This window comes from Leptonychotes weddellii, chromosome 14, assembly GCF_054177405.1.
Source record: "Leptonychotes weddellii isolate Sample4059 chromosome 14, ASM5417740v2, whole genome shotgun sequence".
In the NCBI taxonomy this organism is placed as follows: Eukaryota; Metazoa; Chordata; class Mammalia; order Carnivora; family Phocidae; genus Leptonychotes; species Leptonychotes weddellii.
The window spans coordinates 75,738,931-75,759,155 of record NC_138382.1 but is presented as its reverse complement, the minus strand read 5'-3'; the positions used below and the strand labels follow the sequence as shown (position 1 = coordinate 75,759,155).

At 59.7% G+C, this 20,225-nt stretch overlaps 3 protein-coding genes across 5 annotated transcripts in view; 2 read left to right on the top strand and 1 right to left on the bottom strand.

The window, feature by feature from the left end:
* The window catches only part of FIBCD1 (fibrinogen C domain containing 1), a 35,230-nt gene extending 30,414 nt beyond the window's left edge, over positions 1-4,816 (top strand). The window contains exon 7 of the mRNA XM_006748921.3: positions 296-4,816. Within this exon, the coding sequence (XP_006748984.1) occupies positions 296-555 (260 nt within the window). The 3' untranslated portion in view covers positions 556-4,816. The remainder of the gene's footprint in view (positions 1-295) is intronic.
* Positions 4,817-8,041: 3,225 nt separating this feature from the next.
* On the top strand, positions 8,042-11,439 carry QRFP (pyroglutamylated RFamide peptide). Its single transcript, XM_006746119.3, has 2 exons — positions 8,042-8,516; positions 10,245-11,439. The coding sequence occupies exons 1-2, from the start codon at positions 8,208-8,210 to the stop codon at positions 10,653-10,655; spliced, it is 720 nt and encodes a 239-aa protein (XP_006746182.3). The 5' UTR covers positions 8,042-8,207; the 3' UTR covers positions 10,656-11,439.
* A 4,751-nt stretch (positions 11,440-16,190) lies between these two features.
* ABL1 (ABL proto-oncogene 1, non-receptor tyrosine kinase) overlaps positions 16,191-20,225 on the bottom strand; it is a 136,309-nt gene continuing 132,274 nt past the window's right edge. For 2 of the 3 annotated variants that reach the window (XM_081803770.1, XM_081803771.1), the window contains exon 11: positions 16,191-19,904. In XM_081803770.1, coding sequence (XP_081659896.1) covers positions 18,187-19,904 — 1,718 coding nt within the window. In that variant the 3' untranslated portion in view covers positions 16,191-18,186. The other variant, XM_081803772.1, reaches the window with a different exon arrangement.

Sequence of the window (20,225 nt, the reverse complement as noted above, 5' to 3'; positions counted from 1 at the left end):
TGGGGTTTGGGTTCCGCTGGACCCCTAAAGTGTGGTGGCCGCAGTCCTCTGGGCTGGGTTGCTCTTCTTAGGTGGAGGCAGGGCCAGGAAAGGGAGTGTATGAAAGAGGTGGGAGGAGGGACAGAGACCACCGGGACCCCGGGACAGCCCGGGGACCCCCAAGGTGGCCCCGTGGGGGCATGCGAGCTGCACAGACACCGTGTGTGTGCCTGGGGGGGCGCTGTATCCGTGTGTGTGCACGCGTGTCCGGGGGAGTCCCCATGGCACGCACCTGTGTGTGCACACATCTGTGCAGGGGACTCCCTCCTGAAGCACAGCGGGATGAGGTTCACCACCAAGGACCGCGACAGCGACCACTCGGAGAACAACTGCGCCGCCTTCTACCGCGGCGCCTGGTGGTACCGCAACTGCCACACGTCCAACCTCAACGGGCAGTACCTGCACGGAGCGCACGCGTCCTACGCCGACGGCATCGAATGGTCCTCCTGGACCGGCTGGCAGTACTCGCTCAAGTTCTCAGAGATGAAGATCCGGCCGGTCCGTGAGGACCGCTAGATGGGCGCGCTGTCCGCCCACCCCCCACCCCATCACCTCCCCCATCCCCGGCCCGACCCCACCCTGCATCTCCTCTGACCTGCTCCATCACCTTCGTGCTGTCCCCACGCCCCAGTTTACCTCTGCTGATGTGGGGCAGGGCACACTGGACAACCCCAAATTCTACCTGCCCAGACTTTGGCTCCTGGGCTAAGTGTCTTGACTTCCCTTGGCCGGCACCCCGGCGGCCCCTCTACTTTGCCAGTCCAAACACCTGGTGCTTGGGGGGCACAGAGTAGGGGCAGGCGGCACTCCTGCAGCCCTTTTAGCAGACAGAGGGACTGTTTGGATCTTTCTGAGTCGGGTCTGAGGCCAGCCTCCTCTGGCCCTCCTGGCCCCCCTCCTTCACTTCCATGGTGCCTGGGGATCCTACCTCTCCCCTAAGGACCGTGGGGGGGGGTGGTGCAGAGGGCTGCCTGCGGCCGGGGCTGGACAGCCATATCCCCCATTCCCACAGGCCAGGCTGGGGCGCAGCTGTCTGTGGGGACTCCCAGCCCAGGGTGGTCAGGGCCAGTTCCCTGGAGCTCCCCCCGACCCCCATCCACCCCGTGTTCCTGCAGGCCTGGGAGGTCGTCAGTCCCTTTGGCTGCTGTGCCCAGCATCCCGCCTTCCTGGGGCAGCTGGAGCCCCACCATACCCTGTCCTCTTTATGTGGGAGGCTGGGGCAGGTCCTGCTCCCTCCGGGCCTGGTCAGTGAGGACCCCTGTATTTTCTGGGCTGCCGTGGGGCTTGAACCACCATCCCCACATTCCTCAATTCCCAGGGACTCCAGGGCCTTAGGGCCTCCTGGCATCAGGCCTGCAGGGTGGAGGCTGGACCGGGAGGGGTCCTGGGGCTATTTCCCTGGTCAGCTCAGACTGCTGTCTCAGTGGGGAGGCCGCCCCCTGCTGGTGAATGTGGGTGCTGCCACCTCGGGTCAGGGGGAAAGGAGGGGCTCACTGGGCAAATGGGGGGACTGAGGCACCACCAGACACTGGAAACAATCTGTCATCGAATCCTCCCAGTGCCCGACGTCTTATCATTCTACCCCCCAACAAGAACTGCAGGTTCCCGAGGTCAGCAGCCAAGAAAAGCGGCCCTAACCCCTCTGGTGGATAGTGCTGGGACCCTGATGCCCTTGCCGTCAGAACCAAGCACGGGGCTGTTTCCCTAAGTTCCTACCTGTGGGGATGTGATGGGGGGCCTTTGAGAGGTTCTGGGAGGCTGGCTTCCCAGGGGTGGGCCGCACCAGTGGCCCCCCTCAGGCAGGAGGGAGGGAGGGGGTGTTGCCTTGTAGGACGCCGCAAGGCAGATGAACACAGGCAAATAGGGGAGCATGGGCTTCAGCTCTCCCTTCCCCTCCCACCAGACTTTGTGCTGCAGTAATGGTGAGTCAGGGCCGGCTGGGGGCAGCAGGAGGGCTCCGAGTGTGGCCGACTCTCTGTGCAAGCCGGCCCGTCCCCTGTAGCTCCACCTGGTCATGGCATTCAGCCGAGTTTCGCTGGACATCTGCTGTGGGCCAAGGCCTGCCCGGGTGCCGGACAGCACCGAGTCCCTGCCCTGTTGGCACCGGACCTAAAGCAGACACGGCCAAGAGACAGGCAGCGCAGCCCAGTGTGACCCATGCTGGGGGGCAGCCCAGCTGCAGGGGGGGGTCGCGGCGGTGTGGGGGAGCTGTGGGGGGGCTCCTTATGACTTGAAGGGAAGCCCCCCCGCCGCGCGCCCCCTTCTCCATCTTCTAGAAGAGGAACCAGTCCACCCGAGCTGCTGGGGCTCCCAGCCCCAGCACAGAGGCCGGGTGGGACCCCAAGTCCTCATCCCAGGGAGCCCCCTTCTCCCCCACCAGCCCCAGGCTAGAGCCGGCTTCTGCTGCCAGCCTCGCGGTGCCAGCCGCTATTTGGAAAGTGTCAGGCGTTTTCTGATCTGTCATCAAACAAACTCCTGGTGAGTGTGATGTAAATGGATTCACAGATGTGCGTGTGCGCCAGGAAGCTCAGGGGCGCTCCTGCCAGGGCTTGGCTGCAGAACAGATGTGCCACGGCCCGGAGGGGCGGGGGACAGATGGCCGAGGGCAGCTTTCGGGAGCGTCCAGCTGACCTGGAGACACCCCTTCCTTCCTAGCCGAGAGCACCAGCCCCACGCCCGGCCCAGGACTGGCACCACCATGGGACATGGGCCGGATCCATTGCTGGCTGAAGGGGCACAGAGCTGTCTGGTGGGGACAGCCAAGGCCAGTGCACCCCACTTCCTAAAGGGCACAGATAGCCCTGCACACCTGCTCTGAGCTGGGGGTCTATGGTGAGCAAGGCAGGCTCTGGCCCTGGCCTCCAGGAGCCTCCGCTGTGATGTCCATACGAATGGCCGTCACATGAGCGGCAGCGACCACAGGAAGAAGAGGGTGCTAGGAGAACAGGAGGCAGCTGCACCAAGATCTGATGGATGACGGATGTGTGCAAACTGTTACCCAGGACCCAGGCTCACCGCACCCAAACTCTGTCTCAAGGGGCCCGAGTTGATGGTTTGGCGGTGGGGGCCTGTGGTCCCACTGATCACGTGTGAACTGACTGACCCCCCCCCCATCCCTTTCCTTCTTCCTTTGATGACGAGAGCGAGCCAAGCACGCGGGGACATCGGGGCAGTGCATGGGGCCCCACAAGCTTCTGAAGGTTCCTTTCCACCAGCACAGGTAGGTTCTGTGGAACCAGCCAGTGGCCTCACTCGTTCTGTGGCCCCCAAACAGGACACATCTCTGAGTTAAACCAAGGGCCACCCTGGGCCGCCTGAGTGCGCTGCGTCCAGAGGATGGATGGTTCCTGGGCTTCCACCCTGATGGCCCCAGCACGGGCCTCCGGGAGATAAGGACAGCGCTGTGAGCAGTTCCCAAATTGCATTTTCCCCCTGCAGCCGCATGTAAATTGGTTTGATAAATGTTTGTCTTGGGGCAGAAGCAGTATCGCAGGCCCGCCTCTTCCTTGTCCCCCTGCTCCCACCATCGGCCATCCTCCTTCACACAGACCTCTGACCAGCCTGGCTGGGGCCAGGGCCCTGTCACCCAGGATTCGGTGGATTAGTCAACAGGAATTGCCAGGCTTCCGCGACAGCAGAAGAGGAGGCGGGGAGGGATGCTGCGTCTGCAGACGGTGGCCGGGCAGGGGGGACCGGGGGCCTGAGCTAGGCCTGTGGTCAGCCGCACATCCCTGTCCTGTGCAGCTGGGGGAGCAACATGCCCGCAGATGAGCTCAACCTCGAACAAAGGACACGAGGCTTTGGTCCCAGTGGCCAGGCCTCCCCAGGGCCTCAGTGTCTTCACCTGCTTGCAGGGAGAGAGCTGTCCCCAAACCCCGAGTGGGCCAAGCGGCTGGTGGGACTCCACAAGCCCAGATGGCGGAGGTTGGCCGTGGTGGGACTGCGTGGAGACGGAGTGGGTGGGGGGCAGCTTCGGGCTGTGCCAATAGGCGAGCCTGACCGTCCACACGAGGCTGGCTGGGGGTGCGCGGAGTTGCTGGAGGGCCAGCACGGTTCGGGACAGAAGCTGGTCTGGGCTGAGTACACTTGGCGTCAGGTGTGGTCCTGTCTCTAATAAAACCCTGTGGTGACCCAGCTGGGGCCTCCGCCTCTAACCTCGCTTGGTGCCCCACATCAGACCACGGGGCGTTCCAAGACTGTCTCTTGCACAATTTCCCCAGACTTCCTCGCCATTCCGGTCTTTATTTCTATTGAAGAAACAGTGTTTCCCGGATAACTCAGTGCCCCCCAGAGGCTGCACCAGATCCTTTAGCAGAAGCAGGTGCACACCCGGCCAGCAGCTGGGCCGCCGCGGCCGGTGGAGGTGAGGAGGTGAGGCCTGGCCCCGCCACGAGCTGCACCCAGTGGGGGAGATCCTCCTGGGACTGGGCTTCGGGGGATGAACCTGTGCCAACCCCCCGCCCCCCCGCCCCAGGGCTCCAGGGCGACCAGCTGGCCCTGTGGATTTCTCCTGGGGCTGGAGTCCTGAGTAGCTGAGACTTTATTAAAAACAAGTCCCTGATGGCTAGTTATTCATAAAGCCAGCGTGAAGCTTGACGACAAAACAACCCCCTGGGCGCCTGGGTGGCTCAGTTGGTTAAGCGACTGCCTTCGGCTCAGGTCATGATCCTGGAGTCCCGGGATCGAGTCCCGCATCGGGCTCCTTGCTCAGCGAGGAGTCTGCTTCTCCCTCTGACCCTCCCCACCTCATGCTTTCTCTCTCTCTCAAATAAATAAATAAAATCTTTAAAAAAAAACCAAAAAACAACCCCCTGAGCTTATTTCATGGAGCCCAGCATTTCTCGAGGGCCCACGTCAGAGACCCGGTGTGGGGCCGGTGGGGAGTGGGTGTGCCAGAGCCCCGCCTTGGGCCCACCTGGGGGGCAGCTGGAGGGCGTCTGCGCACCCAGCCATGCGGAAGACAGAGGTCTCTGCCCCGGCGGCTGGATGCTTCCAGAAGGTTCACAGAGCGCTACGCCCCTCCACAGTGTCCCTGGCCAATAGGCATGCAGTCCTGCCGGCTCTGAAAACTCTGAATCGGGCCCACGGGAAGTCACTGAGGTGATCGTGGCCACCATGGGCCACCCCTGCTCCAGGTGGGGGCCTTGCCCAACTTGGCCCCTTCCCTACAGCCACCAAACCTTCCCCATGGGGGGCCTTGGCAGGACGATGCTCTGCCTCAGCTCATGGGACCAATTGGAAAGATTCTGTGAACTCACACAGGTTTTTACAGCTGACGAGGGTGCTTGTGTTTTAGCCATAGTGCATCCCACAGCACAGGAAGAGGCTGCCATGGCGGGGGCGGGGGGGGGGGGCGTCCAGCCAGCCCCACCGGGAGCTCTGACAGGGAACAGACCCTGGGAGGCCCATGCGTACGAAGAGGGCACCATCTGGGCTCTCTTGAACACCGGGAGCTGCCAACACTGATGGAGTGGGTCCTGCACCAGACCCATGTTTTACCCAGCAGCTCACAACGCCCGCCGCGATGTGGGCACCCCTGCCGCCCCCAGGCACGTGGAGAAACGGAGGCTCAGAGAGTGACTCGCCCAAGACCACTGGTGTGTGGCTGAGCAGAGCTGGAGCCCAGTTCTGGGTCCTCATGTGTGGCTAAAAGGTGGTAGGGGAGGGGGGTCCGAGAGCCCAGTCAGGGGCGGGGGCTTCACACAGCCAGGCTGGGTCATCCCAACAGGTCCCACCCTTGCAAAGTCACAGCCCCACGCAGAGAAGCAAGGGCATTGGTGTCTCGAGAGCTCAGGCTGCTGGTCTGCTTGGACATCCTGGGACTTGGCCCTGATGTTTAGGGCAGTTTCCCAGGGAACCTCACTCTTGGTGTAAGAAAGCAGGACCCCCCCCCCAGGCAACCCCTTCCCCATTTACCCTCACCCCGCGAAAGCCTCTGTTGTGGGAAGCTGAGCCTGAACGGGTCCTACTCCTCCCTGGCACAGCCTGAGCCATCCCTGACCTTCCCACAGCCCAGAGCCTGCCCGTCCGCTGCTCTGGGGGCCCCGACTTGTCCCCTCTCCCACTTCTCATTCCCTAGAGGGAGCCCAGGAAGTGCACTTAAAAACAACCCTTTGGGGGCACCTGGGTGGCTCAGTCGGTTGAGCGTCAGACTCTTGGCTTCGGCTCAGGTCATGATCTCAGGGTCGAGGGATCGAGCCCCGTGCTGAGTGTGCTGTCTGCTTAAGATTCTCTCTCTCCTCCCTCTGCCCCTCCCCCCTGCGCACTTGTGTGTGTGTGTGTGTGTGTGTGTGTGTGCGTGCTCTCTAAATAAATAACTCTTAAAACAAACAACCCAACAAGACACCTGGCAGGGCCCAGGACGGCTTGGGGCTGAGGAACCCGTGGGCTACTCGGCCCCAACCTTGCCCCCAGCCCCAGCCCAGGCCCCAACACTCGGGACTCTCTATGGCCTCTTCTCAGAGCTCCAGGAGCCAGTCCTGAACGGGACCTGGGTCAGTTCACCAGCAGAACCTTTTCTTGGAGCTGGGTGTGTCTAACAGCCAAGTGGAGCTTTTCTCCAGGGGGTCCGGGGTGGCCCTCAGGGTTTGACCCCACACCTGCCCTCCCCACTCTCCACAGCTGTCCCTGAGGAAATTTCACAGATCACAGCTGGGGAACCAGAACCTCCCATTTGACACCCAAGGTAACTGAGGCACAGACAAGGCATGAGAGTGACCACTGAGGCTGCAACCCATCATTAACCCCCAGCACCCAGTGTCAGCACCGACCTGCACTAGCGAGGGAGATAAAACGACCCTGCCCCTCCCGTCTCTCACGCACACACACCAGCCCCCCTGGGGGACGGAAGCAGGCTCTGCACCTGCTCTGGTCCGCACACGGGCGCACCCTCTCCCCGCACCTGCCCGCAGAGAGGCCCAAAGCCAATCCACACTGCCTTTTCTTGACCCTGTTCTCTCTAGACAAGACCAAGGGGAACCAAGGCTTCTTGCTGCAGATGGGGCTGGAGAGGGTGCAGCCATGGGCTCTGACCCTCTGAGCCTCAGTCTTCCCCCTCCCCCTGCAGGGGGGATGTCTTCTAGCCCCTTTCTCGGGTCTACGGGGGAGAGGAAGTGCCCATGAGACCATCTCTATTCCTGTGTGAAGAGGGGGGTGACTCTCCAAACCCCTAGCACTGCACGGGCAAAGGTGAGATAGCTGGGTGAGGGCCCCCGAGACCGGGGGAATGCCTCTGTGCTTCGTCCCCAGCCTCACCTGAGCGGCTCCCCCCAGACAACAGGGCGGCTGCAGCCTCACCCAGCACCTGCTCCCCTCACTGCCCTGCTCACTCTCGGTGGAGGGAAAATCTAGGCCAAGCGAGGAGTAGAGGCTGGGGGCCTGGCTGGGCTGGTCTCCCCACAAGTGCTCCTCAGATACGGTGCGGGGTCCCCAGGCACGGGCAGTGGGATGGGAGGACAGGAGAGACAGGGGCAGGGGGCCCCTGGGGCTGCAGGCTGCTAGATCGGCCAGAGCGCCAGTACCCAGATAGATGCTTCCCCCCCGTGACGGGCGCCTGCCTCCCACCTTGGCCCGAGCGGGGAGAATACTCTGCGTGCACTCGGCCCAACCGGGCACCTCATCTTGGCTCAGCCGTGCAGATCCTCGCACCTGGAGCAGACCCCAGGGTCGCTCCATGATCACAGGGCAGGCCGAGTGAGTAACCGAGGGGTGAGCACCCTGAGATGTGTGTCCTTCTTTCCCAAATGGGTGTCAGGCGCCCAGGCCGGCGCTGGGGTTGCGGTGGTGGGAAACACCAGGCTTCCCTTCTAAGGAGCGCATCGGCTGTGCTGCAGGGGACGTGGGCTTGAGGGGGGCTCGGCCAGGCCAGGGGCTCCGAACCCCTTCCACGTTCCCTCCTGTTGCCCCGCTCAGCCCCCCTCGCGAGGCTCCCGAGCTGGCGACCCACGGCGGCCCCTCACACGACTTCGCACCTGACGGGAGGGAGGGAGGGAGAGGCAATGGCTTCACAACGGGAATCGCGCTGCCTGAGCTGGTGCGGCTCGGGCGGGTGAGGCGCGGACACCGGCCCCTGCTCCAAACAGTGAGGCAGACCGCTGGCACTAAGGGTGGGCGTGCCATCCACGCCTCTTCCAAGGGACCTGAGGGTCTGAGCCCGCGATTTATAGCTAATGATGCTGCCCGCTCTCCTCCGAATGAGGCGGGCCTCTGGGCAAAGGGCAGCCCCCTCTGCTCCGCTCATCAGACCACATCCTGTTTGTGCTGGGTCTTTTATCAACGCAGTCAGCACTGCCCCGTCCTTCACCACCGGAGTCCCCAATGGAATCCCAGGGTCAGGAATGTGCAGCAATCAGAGGGCAGAATGGCAGTCCACCCAGGGGGCCGATATAAAGCAGGAGAACCCGGGATCCACACCTCCCAGACAAGACCCCAGAGGCGCCCTGCCCAGCAGCCTTCCCGGGGAGCAAGCCCGCGGCTCGGTGAGTACAGCGGCTCCGTCCTTAGCGGGAGCCCCGCTGCCTAGGGTCCTCTCCCAGGTCAGGAGCTGCACGGGCCCCGGAGGTGGAGACCAGCAGCTCCTCTTGCAGCCCAGATTGGCCGCAGCTGGCCTTGAGGGCTCAGCCCTGGTCTCCACCGTGTGCTTCCCCTGCCACGTCCTGACTGCTGGGGCCTAATTTTTGGTGGCGAGTGTCTCAAGCTTCCACCATGTTCCTGAACGGGTCCAGGACCCCCCAAAAGGGGACAGGAGCCACTTCCTTCTGTGCATCAGTGCACCCTTTCTCGAGACCCAGAGGCCTAGCCCCCAGGTGGAAAGCGCCACCCCCGCCCCTGCCCGGGAGCTGATGGAGAGCCTTCTGCACCGCAGGCCAGACTTGGCTCCAGCCCCGGGGCGATCAGATGATGGAAGTTAGGAGGGCTGGATTTGGGTAGGGAGGAGGGCCGCTTTTATGATTTTTTTTAAAGCCTTCTGGCTGAGTTCACTTTGAAATGTCTTCAAGGGAGCCATTTTTGGGAAGAGCTCTGGGGAGCCCATGCTTCTTCTCCAGAACCAGCTCTTTCTTCTAGGCTCCGTTCTACTCAGAGCTACAGCTGGCTCCGACTCACGATGGTCATTACCGAAAGGCTTCCTTTGAGAGGGAGCATTGTTGCCGAAGCAGGGGCATTTTGGGAAGCTCTATTTCGGTTTCCAATCCACCCGGACCGCCATCCGTGGGGTAGAGTAGTGACTCCGAGTCACTTAGACCTGGGCCTGTATCCCAGCTCTGTCACTTGTAACGCTGTGAGATCCTGGGCCAGTCCCGTTTGCGCACGCCCCCGCCTCCCCCCTCCCCGTAGAAGGGGGTTAGGACTGCCCTGCGGGAGGGCTGTGAGGACCATCCCAGACAGGGCCAGGGAGCACTGCCCACAGGCCTGGCACGCCAAGAAGCTGTCTGGGCGCTAGAATCCTGAATCTCAGGGCCTCCATTGCCAGCTCTGTGGCCCAGGTGCCACCTCTTAGCCTTCCTGACAGTCTTCTTGCCGGAAGACCTGGGACGAACAGGGCCTAAAATGAAGGGTATTGGTGACGAGGACATGCAGCCGTGCACACGGACGGTGCTCTGTGGGGACCCTCGACAGCCCGGCCGTGTCCACATGCTCCTCCCCAGGAGGAGGTCTGAGTTAGGCCAGGAACATCAAGTCCGTTTCTTGCTTCCGGGAGCAACTCGTTTCCATGTTAAAGAGACATGAGCAGAGTGTTCCAGTGACACAGCTTCGCCAGACCCATTTATTATCAAGTTGAAAACTAAGAGAGATTGATGCTATGAATTTTCTACCCCATGGCTCTGAGACGATATGGCCCAAAAGTCAGTAATTATAATAAAAAAAGAACGAGCCCAAATTTGCACAGCACTCAGGGGCTGCCGGGGCACGGCTGTAAGCTGTCCCGGCAGTGGGGGGATGTGAATGCTAAGCTGCCAAGGCCGTCAGATGCAGGGGACTGCAGGAGAGGAGAATCAGCCTAATTGGCACGATCAGCTCCTGGGCCTAAGAAAATAAAGGCCTGATCCCCCAGCATAGTGACACTTCCTCAAGCTGCTTGCAAGTTGGGCTCAGTGGAGCCACCAGCCTTTGATGGCTGCCCAGGCCCTGGGAAGCACTGTTGACAAGTTGTTGTGCAAACCCACGCGTGCAGCTGGTAACTTCTTCCTCTCTTTCCTCTGGGCCAGATGATAGGCCCTCACGCCCTGTCGTGTCTCCTCCTCCTGCCACTGGGTGCCTGCTTTCCTCTGTTGGACAGAGAAGAGCCCATGGCCACCGTGCGAGGTGTCAGAGGTGGAATGAGCTGGGCCGACCTGCCCGGGGGACACCGCGTCCCCCTCCCCCGGGGCTCCTCGCGGTGGCCGAGAGCCCCACAACCTCATGGCCTGCTTGTCATGGCCAAGGAGCTGCAGACGTCGGGCCAACAGCACGCTGGCTTCAGGTTCCGGTTCGGGAGGCAGGATGATGGCAGCGAGGCTACTGGCTTCCTCCCCGCGGATGGTGAGAAGGCCAGCGGCCCGTTAGGGACCCTGGCCGAGGAGCTCAGCAGTTATAGCAGAAAAAAAGGTGGCTTCAGCTTCCGCTTCGGCCGGCGGTGAGGGGGCCGGGGTGTCCGTGGACCCTCCCTGCTACCACTCCTGCTCCTGTCTTCTCCTTGAGCCTGAAAGACCAGGATACGAAGAAGGTATGGGGATCATTATAATGAATTCTTAGCAGTAGGATCACTTAGGCGGGTGCTTGCTTTTGATTTCCAACTTTGCCGAGACAAAGACCTGGATGGTATCAAAAAGGAGGTGGCCCAAAGCAAGCTGCATCCCAGTGAAGAAGAAAGCGCTGCCCTTTCCTCTGTTGGACAGAGCTGTCCCAGCCGCCTTCCCTGTCGTCTGGCTCTGAGCAGTCCCCTGGCCCAGCGGCCCGCAGCCGTGGCCGCTGCTGGGCCATGAATATGGACAGGCAGGGCTGGCTGTGTCGGCTTCAGGCTGAAGGTAGGTGGGCTGATGATGGCCATGGGGTAATCAAAGTTTTGACAGTCTCCACAGGGACGCCTGTAGCTGACATCCGAAGTGCAACTCTGAGGGAGCACGTCCCACCGGCTAGAGAGGATGGTTCTTAAAGTTAAAAAAAAAAAAAATCTTGTTCTCCAGCCCATTAACACAAGATCCCTCTGGCAAGAAAACCCCGCTGTGGCGTCAAGATGTCATTTGGAACCGGCTGCCCATTCCCTTCTAATAACTGTCCTCGGTGGTACAGTGTTTGCCAAGCCAGGAGTCTAGTGGGAGACGAACAAGGAAGGAATGCATTTTTGCTCGAGCAAGGTTGCCTTTCAAATGTTCAGAATATGAATGTGTTGTGTGTATCCTTTGAAATAAAAGTTGTACTGCAAAACCGTAATGGAAAGCTCACCTGACTCTTGCCTGCAGGTCCTCTGTGCCCCAGGAGTTCGGTTTTCCTGAGCTGCCAGTGCCTTAACTCGGGGGAGATGGAAATCATGTTGCCTGTATCCACACCTGTCCCAGCAGCCCCTTGATTGGCAGTTGGCGAAATACCCATGGTCGAAGGCAGAGGGAAACACAAGACGGGGTGTATTTTCCTCCTGTGCTTGGCTGCTCCTTCCCTGGTTTTCTCAAAGCAAAGAGCATTCTGAAAACAACTTCTCCACCCCAGGGGAGGCCAGCGCTCAGCCTGGAGTGGCTGCAGGCCCGGGGCGAGGCAGAGCATCTCTTTCAAACGCTGCTCTGCTGTGTCCTGCATCCCATCCCGTGTCAGATACGGCAGTCTGATGCTGCTTACTCCCAGGCTGGCTTCGACCGCTGAGATGAGAACCTAGATTGATGTTACTATGGCAACATCTCCCCTCCTCCTTTCGAGCTGCTGCTTGGCCCTGTTCACAATTGAATAATTTTCCATTGAGCTGTCACAATTAATTGGTGGATTTTTATTAGCCTTTTAGAACCACACTGGGTTGGGCCCAGCTTGGCACCTCGGAGCATTTCACAGTGTTTTCCATTCTATTAGTGACTTACCTTCCCCAGTAGCAGCTCTCAATCCCCGGCAGCCAGAAAGCCACTTTATTAAGGGGTGACAGATCTGAGCCACAAAAGAGCCAAGCTGACTGGGAGTGCGGAAATTGGGTGGTAGGATGGGCCAGGAAGACAGGAATCAGAACATCACCTTATGCTAAAGCGAGCTGTCTTCTCCTGGAGCTCCTCACTGCTTCTCCCCTACGCCTGGGCACATGGCCCCACTGAGAGAGGGGCCAGACAGCGACATCGAGTCTGGGAGGCACGTTATACGCTCTTTGGTCTCCACCACTGTCTGGGGAAGGGATGAGCCAGGATGCCTCCTGCTAATGGGCAGCCTGACGGGGATGGAACACATCCTGGGGTCCTCGTCTGTTGATAAAAGAGGCAAACACTCAACCCTCAAGCCACAGAGGGCAAACCTCAAGAAAATGAGTCCCAGCATGTCCATAAAGGACGGCTCTAGCTCTGAGAATAGACACCATAGGGTGGCCAGGTGAAGGAGGTGTGATCCCAGCCCAGGCTCTCACCCCAATGGGTGCTCGTTTCTACTTTGTGGGGGGCAGGGGTTGGGGGGGTGAGGTGGGGGCAGCACGCTGGATCACTCCTCCCTTCGCTCATTCACAGAGAAGCCAGAGAACGGGCTTGTAGAAAGACCAGGTGAGACAGGACACAGCAAAGGCCAAGGGCAGAGGGACGCCCTGCAGCAAGGTCCCCTGGTGAGACCCCCCTTGCCAATTTCTATTCTTAGAATAAAAGAATAGACGCCTCCGTGGTCACTAATTACAAGAACTTGGAGGTCACCAAGGCTGAGATACTCCTGCATGTGTTTACACACACTTTGGGAACATACTGGCTGGTTTTTAATTTCGTAGGAGGAGATGAACCTCAGAGAAATCAGAGATAAAGAAGGGGGGAGAGGAGAGCCTTCAGAGGAGTGGATATCCTGTCATTAGGCTTTCATCATTCAACAGCAATCAACAACAAAGTTATTCTTTCCAGTTGCTTGTACATTTGAGCTCAATAACCCTGAAAATCCAAACGATCAAACTGTTACGGGCATTGCTCTGTTAAATCCACTCCCGCCGTATCTGGCTACATCTCCTCTTTAACCCTCGCCCCACCCCAGTGAGGCTTGCTCGAGGTTTGGGGCCCTGTCACGCCACCCCCACACCCTTGGTGGGGAAGATCACTCTCCAGATTAGTGAAGGTGAGGCTCTTCGGAAAACACTGACTTTGCAAGCACAGATTAAGCTCCCCTGAGCAGTCCGGGTTTGCTCCACCTGGCGTGGCAATGCGGTCTCCAGCCCAGGAGCCTGAGAGCTGTCTGCATCCTCTCACTGTGTTTTTCCAAGACACAAAAAAAGCCTTCATCTTGGGCTGCAGATCTAAAAGCATTTAGCTATTAAACTGACTGGGGAATATTTTTGCTTATATTTTCCCATGTTTGAAACATTCACAAAAACATAAGAAAGAAAGAGGCTCATGGGGCAGCAAGCCACCAGGCACCTGCTGTAGTAAACAAGCCGCCACCTTGCCCTCACTTTGTCCCCGGGCCGGAGACACTGCATGACAGAGTCCACTGAAGACCCCAACTCAGAAAAGATGCTGTCACCCTCCGAGCAGGAAGCTGGGGCTCCGCCCAAGAAGTTGGGAAGCCGTCGGGTGAGGGCAGGCATGGACAGACACCGTGGTTGGTCCGTCTTGTCCCACCTGATGCCTTCTGTGCCGAGAACATTGAAAAATCGATTCCCCAGGACACTCAATTTGGGAATGCCTCCTGTAACATATCCTGACACCAGAGAAGTTGGGCCAGCTGTAATTCTTGACTTCTTCTACTCCATGACAGGGGGAGGAGCCGGACTCTGGAGCACAGAGCTCTGCTGGTCATGCTGGGGCCGTCTGCACTGCCATCAAGTTAGTCCAGCATAGTAGGTGAACAGGGGCACGTGCTATGTGACCCTGGGCAAGCTGCTTCACATCTCTGAACCTCAGCTTCCTCGCATGTTAAATGAGGACAGGGACAGAACCTCCCTCATTAAAGAAACAGTGAGAGGGTTTCACGTGGTCACACAGAGCACATCTGTAGCATATGGCTTACACGTGTGAGCTGAGCTGTGATTTTAAGAAAATGCTCACTGAGGGGCGCCTGGATGGCTCAGCTGGTTAAGCGTCTTCCTTTGGCTCAGGTCATGATCTCAGGGTCCTGGAACTGAGTCCTGTGTCGGGCTCCCTGCTCAGTGGGGAGTTTGCTTCTCCCTCTCCCTCGGCCCCTCCCTCCCCCTGCTCATGCTCTCGCTGTCTCAAATGAATAAATCTTAAAAAAAAAAAAAAATCTCTTATTGAAATCTGACACACGTGGAGAACGTGCTCCAATTCTGAGTGTACAGTTCAATAAACTGTCCCCAAGTGCCACACCCATCAGCCAGTGTGAGCCAGTCTAGGAAACAGAGCATTATCGCCCCCCCGGCTCCCCCGCTGTGCTGCTTTCAGTGGATGGAAGCTTCTGGCGTCACTACTGGCTGGCTGGCTGCTTCTCCTCCACGGTACGTTTGACTCGTGTGTACCGCGTGGCGCCCAGTTCGTCCGTCTCCACGTGTGCAAGCACACCGCCACGCACTGCTCCTCTCGGCCGTTTTCGGTCCGAGGCTGGCTGTCAGTGCTTGCTCTTTCCCATTTTGTCATTTCGGCCTGTGCTTCGCTCCGATGACGACAGCAGCTGCTGGCCCTGCTGGCAGGCCTGACCCCACTCCCTGGTTCAGGACCTCGAGGGCAGGCCTCGCAAGGATCGGAACACCGGCTGTGTGCAGCCCTGTGCATTCTCCTGGGGCCAGATCCCAGTGCGCGAAGTCCTCAAGGGGTTCTGTGGCCTAACAAAGTTAAGAGCCGTGTTCCAGAACGGCCAGACCCAAGGCAGTTTCTGAAGCTCAGGTGGCACGCACAGGATTCTTATTTGAGAGAAGACCCGCATTTCCCACGGGCACAGGTGCCATGGTGACGGGCATGTGACACCACGCTTGAGCCGTGACTGTAACCTCACTGCTGGGCGTCAAGAAAATGGGGTAACACGCTCTGCCAGAGGCTGCTGTGAAGACCCCAGGGCTGGCGCACGTCTGGCACAGAGGGAGCGGCCATCGGTGGTGGCTGTCTCTGTAGTCACTCTGTGTCTTCTTCCTGACTCCAGAGTCGTCCCTCGAGGAGACGCCCCCGACCCGGGAAATCCGGCGTCCAGCTATGGTTCCGCCACGGACAGAGTGTGGCCCGGGCCTCCGTTCCTGCCTCCGTGAAACAGCGGAGGAAGTCTTGTAGCTCCTGGGTGTGAGCGCGCTCCATGGTCCCAGCAGCCCCCGCCTCACGAGGGCCCACGTCCTCACCTCCGCCGCGGAGCTTCCGCCGAACCGTGCGCCTCGCCATGCTCTGGTGAGCAGATCTGTATCCTCTGACAAGTCTGCGGCTTAATAAGTATCATTATCAGAGAGCACTACTTACTTCTCTGATTTCCACTTTCTGAGCTGTCAGCTGGCGTTCAATGGAGGCCCAAATAGGGAAACAGCCGCACGTGCCCCCTTTGGTCCCCTCAGTGGGAGGCTGGGAGAGGCCACAGCCCGCCGGGTGGCATTTCCATCACCCTGAGGCCAGCACCCCTGCCCCCGCCCCTCCCCCTGTACACAGAGAAGACACGGGGTGTGTGGACCACCGTGAGCAAGGGGCGCTTCGGGGGCTGGGGGGGAGGGGAGCTGGGGCAGGTTCGCAGAGAAAAGCACACCTGTGGGGGGACGAACGCTTCCAGGCCAGCGGAGTCCAGGACACCTCTTCCCCATTTCAATGATGCTGTGACAGGCTGACAGCGAGCACAGCCCTGGGGCTCATCTTCCTTTCCCACCCCAGTGGGACATGGCCCCTCCTGCTGGCAAAATCAGTGTCAAGGGCACAAGCAGGGCCTGAGGCCAGGACTTGGAGACTGCTCTCGGAAGGCCGAGGAAGATGCAGGATTTGCGTTGCAATCCCGCCACGGAGCCTCCAGTCCTCCTTCAGGGAAACAGGGACCCCCACCACCCCATGCACCCCACAGCTCTGAACAACAGGGGAAAAGTACAGACCAGAGCAATCTGCCCGAGTTCTAATGTTGTAAACATTTATTTAAAAAATACTACGGAGAGATGTGGATTCAAAAAACACAGAGTCATATACAGAAACAAAATGTACTGGACCAAAAAAAAAAAAAAAAAGACACCATAGGCATTTGAGAAGGGAGAATAGTGGAAAACTATTTACATGTCATTTATAAAAGAGCAAGTCTATAAAAGAGTGTAATACCAAGGTATAAATGCAAAATATAGTGGCACATCATGTGAACAAAGAGACCAGTACCTCCTGGAAACGCAGTCGAGAAGCTGGGTGGGGTCTGTTTTGCTTTGTCTGCAAGGCCTCTGGCGGTGTTCGAGGACCTCCCTCAGTCTGTGTAACACAGCAGCCTGGGGGGAGGGTGGGCAAAGAGGTGATGCGCCGTGAGGACAGCGTAAACCATCTCTACCAGAGAAATAAAATACAAGTTTAGGTGAGGAGCATAAAAATGGGGCCCACGTGCGCTCACGGCACGAGAAGGCATGGGGGTGGAAGGTGGCTGCTCCTGGTTTCTCCAAGGGCTGCTCCTGGGCCTGGCACGAGGCGCAGGCATGTGCCTGCCCACTCTTCAGTAGCTGCTCTAGGTCAAGCTCAAGACGGTCCGGCCTCTGCCCCACAAGCCTGGTCCAGGGCCGCGTGGGGAGAGGAGACAAAGGCCTGCTCTTTGAGACACGTTCTGGGACTTCATTTGTTTGTGGTCGTCTTCATCTCTGATAACCCCAACAGAAACAGGGGACTAAGTGTTGCTCATGGTGATTCAACAGGACGTTTGCCCCTTAGGGCACAGCCAACACTGGCTGGGGCTTTGGCTCCACAGTCCCTTTCCTCCCGTGTGCTGGTGGCCATGGCAGGTCCTGCTGTACCAGAGGTGGCTGGGCTGAGGGCAGAGCCACGGAATGCTTCAAGAACTCCAGAAAACCGAGGACTGGCTTGTCACACAGAAAGAGCTCTGCATGAATCTACTGTGTCTCAGAGGAGTACAAGGGAGGAGAAAGAGATCAGTCAGAAATCAAGAGCAAGTGCCTTTTCTGGGCACCTGGAAATCTGAAAGGAAGGTGACCTGGGCCCGAAGCAGACCTGCCTAGGCCTAGCCCCAGGCCACCTGGGCACCAGCTGTTCATCCAGCTAGCCATCCCTCCTGCCTCCCCTGCCCCGGTACGCCAGGCTGAGACCCTGCTACCCTTAGGACTCAAGCTTTCCATCCAGGATGAGCAGTGCCTGTCACAAGACAGCAAGGAACCGAGAGAACGGATGACAAGGACGGTCTCCCACACCACGGGCCTCTTCGGCTTCCCCACCTGTCCCAGGACCCAAAGGCCGGTTGGTCTTAGCACCCTGTTTTATCCCCCAAATCAAGAGCTGTCCGTCACACGAGCAAATGTGAGGGCACCAGCCCCCCGGCAGCAACAGAGGGCAGAGCGACCAGCTGGCAGCCCCTTCCAGGATGGAGTTCTGGAAACGTGTCTTCAGTGCAGGAAGCACAAGAAGAGGAGTGCACAGGCCCCCTCCCTGGGGTGAGTGGAAGGGACAGTTCCTCGGCCTTGGTGCAAAGGCTCCTGTTCAGGGCACTCGTTCTTGAGGGAAGTAGGGAGAAGGCAGAGCCAGAGGAGGGCCTCTGGAAAGAAAAGCGAAAAAAAAATGCTCATCCGCTTTCCCACCTGGCCCGCAGAGCTCGGTCCTGAAGCACTACGTGGGCAAGAGGCTGGTGGGCCAACAGAAGTCCACAGAGCAGGAACTCCACAGACAGAACTCGGAACAGAGGCGGCTCCGGGAGCCCGGGCTGGGGAAGGGGAAAGTGCAGGAGCACAGCCGGAGCAAAACATAGGTAGTAGGGCTGTGTTCCACCGTGACCCTCAGCTCCGTCCAGCGCGGTGCTCCCGGGCCAACGTCCCAACTCACTGGTCTCGTGTCAGCCACTGTGGCAGGCGTGGGGAAGCCCTCACGCGCGGCAGGGGGCTCCGGCTGGCCTGACGCCTGGCCTCTGCTACCTCTGTACGATGTCACTGATCTCTTTCACGGAGCTGAGGAGTTTGCTGAAGTCCTGAGTGGCCGCCGGGCCACTCCCTGCTGTCGCCGGGCAGATCTGAAGCTCCCGGAGATTATTCTCCAGTTTGTTGATGGCCTCGCGGAAGGCGAACTTGTTCCTCATTTGCTGGATGGAATCCACATAGCTCACACAGAACGTGTAGAGGTTCTTGCCGGCTTCTAGCACGGCGCTGTGGCTGGCCATCTGCTCGGAGTTCTTGGAGATGGCCAGGCACAGAGCCTCCGTGCCATCCAGGACCACGCCCTTGGTGATGGTACCACTGGCGATCCGCTCCGGAGGCTGGCGGGTTTTCCGAAGCGACACACGGGTCGATATGAGAGGGATGAAGGCAGTGGAGGCTGGCTGGTCCCCAGCCAGGGCGGAGGATGCCGATGGCAAGGTGGAGGGGGAGGGAGCTGGGCTGGTTGGGGTCCCCGCCGGCTTGCTGGACGACTGGGGCTTTGGCATGGACGGGAGCACGGGCTTTTTGACGCCCTCTCCCAGCGGACCGGGCTTGACGGTGTCACTGTTCACAGCATCCACGACCACGGCCGTGGCTTTGGCTTTCCCGCCAGTGCCGGCCTCCCCAGCTGCTTCCTGGCTCAGGCTCTGAGAGGGCTTCCCGGCCTTCCCACCGGAGGCTGGTGGCGGGGGCGGCGGGACAGGTTTGAGCTTGGACAGTTTCCCCTTGTCTCTCCCTGGGGACTCAGAGGAGGGCTTGTGCCTCCTCGCTCTGGGCTCCTCGGTGGGGGCCTTGCCGGTCCCTCCGGACGCGCCTGGCCCGGCTCTGCTGGCGGGGGGCACCGGCTCAGCTGTGGCAGGTGTCCCCAAGGCACCGGACTTCCCGGCCTCGTCCTTGTGGGGGAGGCCAGAGGAAGGAGCCCCCGCGACCTGCCTGCGGAGGAGTTTCGGAGTCAGACTGGGAGGGCTGGAGCCGGGGCTGGACTCCCCCGCATCTCGGAAGACCTCGTCCGCTGCATCCTCGGTCTTTTTCACCAGCCTGGGTGGGGGAGTCACCGTGCCTCTGGTCACCTGATCGGACCTGTTCTCACTTGCCCGCTTCCGAGGCAGAGCTGGCTTCTCGCTTTTGTGCCCTCCAAACGTGGACGAGTCGAACTGCCTCCCCGTGGACTGCAGGTCCCGAGGCAGGGTGACAGACCTCCACTCTGTGTCCCTGGCCCCGTGAGGCACGCAGGAGGCAGAGCAGGACCTTAGGAAGCGCTTGCCGGAGCTGCTGCCGCTCTCCTCCTCACCGGCCGCCAGGCGGCTGCTGGTCAGTGTACTGGACTTTTTCCACAGGTGGGGAGACCGGAAGCCTGCACCCCCTGACTCCCGGAAGGCTCCATTAGGGACGCCAGCTCCGCTGCTGGGCTTTGGGGACTTGGCTGGCTCGGCTGCGTCCGAGGGTGTGAGGGCTGGCGCCCCGTTGCTGGTTTCTCGGCCCTCTTCCTCACTGGGCGCCTTGCGCTCGGGCTGGCCGTCCATCTCCCGGAAGGAGCTGCTGCGTTTCGGGGGGGTTGGGGCTGTTTTCTTCTTCTTCTTGATCAAGGCACTGAACAAATTGGTCTTTTTGTCTTTGGGGAGAAGGCGCTCATCTTCATTTAGGGCGCTGTCCTGGGGACCTCGTTCTTTCCGAGGGAGCAGTGGAGACACAGGAGGCTCGTGGTCCAGAGGATCTGAAACATAGTGGGAAGAGTTTTCACAACTCCAGACTGGAGGCTCCTTTGTGGGGGGACCCTGGGGCTGGCCCCCTGTTCTCTACAGAGGAGCAGCCAAGGGTCTGGGCGCTGGTAGGCCTGCTTGTGAGCACCGGCTCTGCCACTCCCCAGCCTTGGCCTGGGCGAGGGACGCCTCTGCGTGCATCCTCCGTTCTCGCATCTATGAAACGGAGGGGAACAAAACACACCTGTAGTGTTGTTGTGTGAACATAATGCAGTGAGCGTAAAGCATTTGTCCCAGTTATCGGCACATAATTTCTAACTGTTGTCACCACTGTT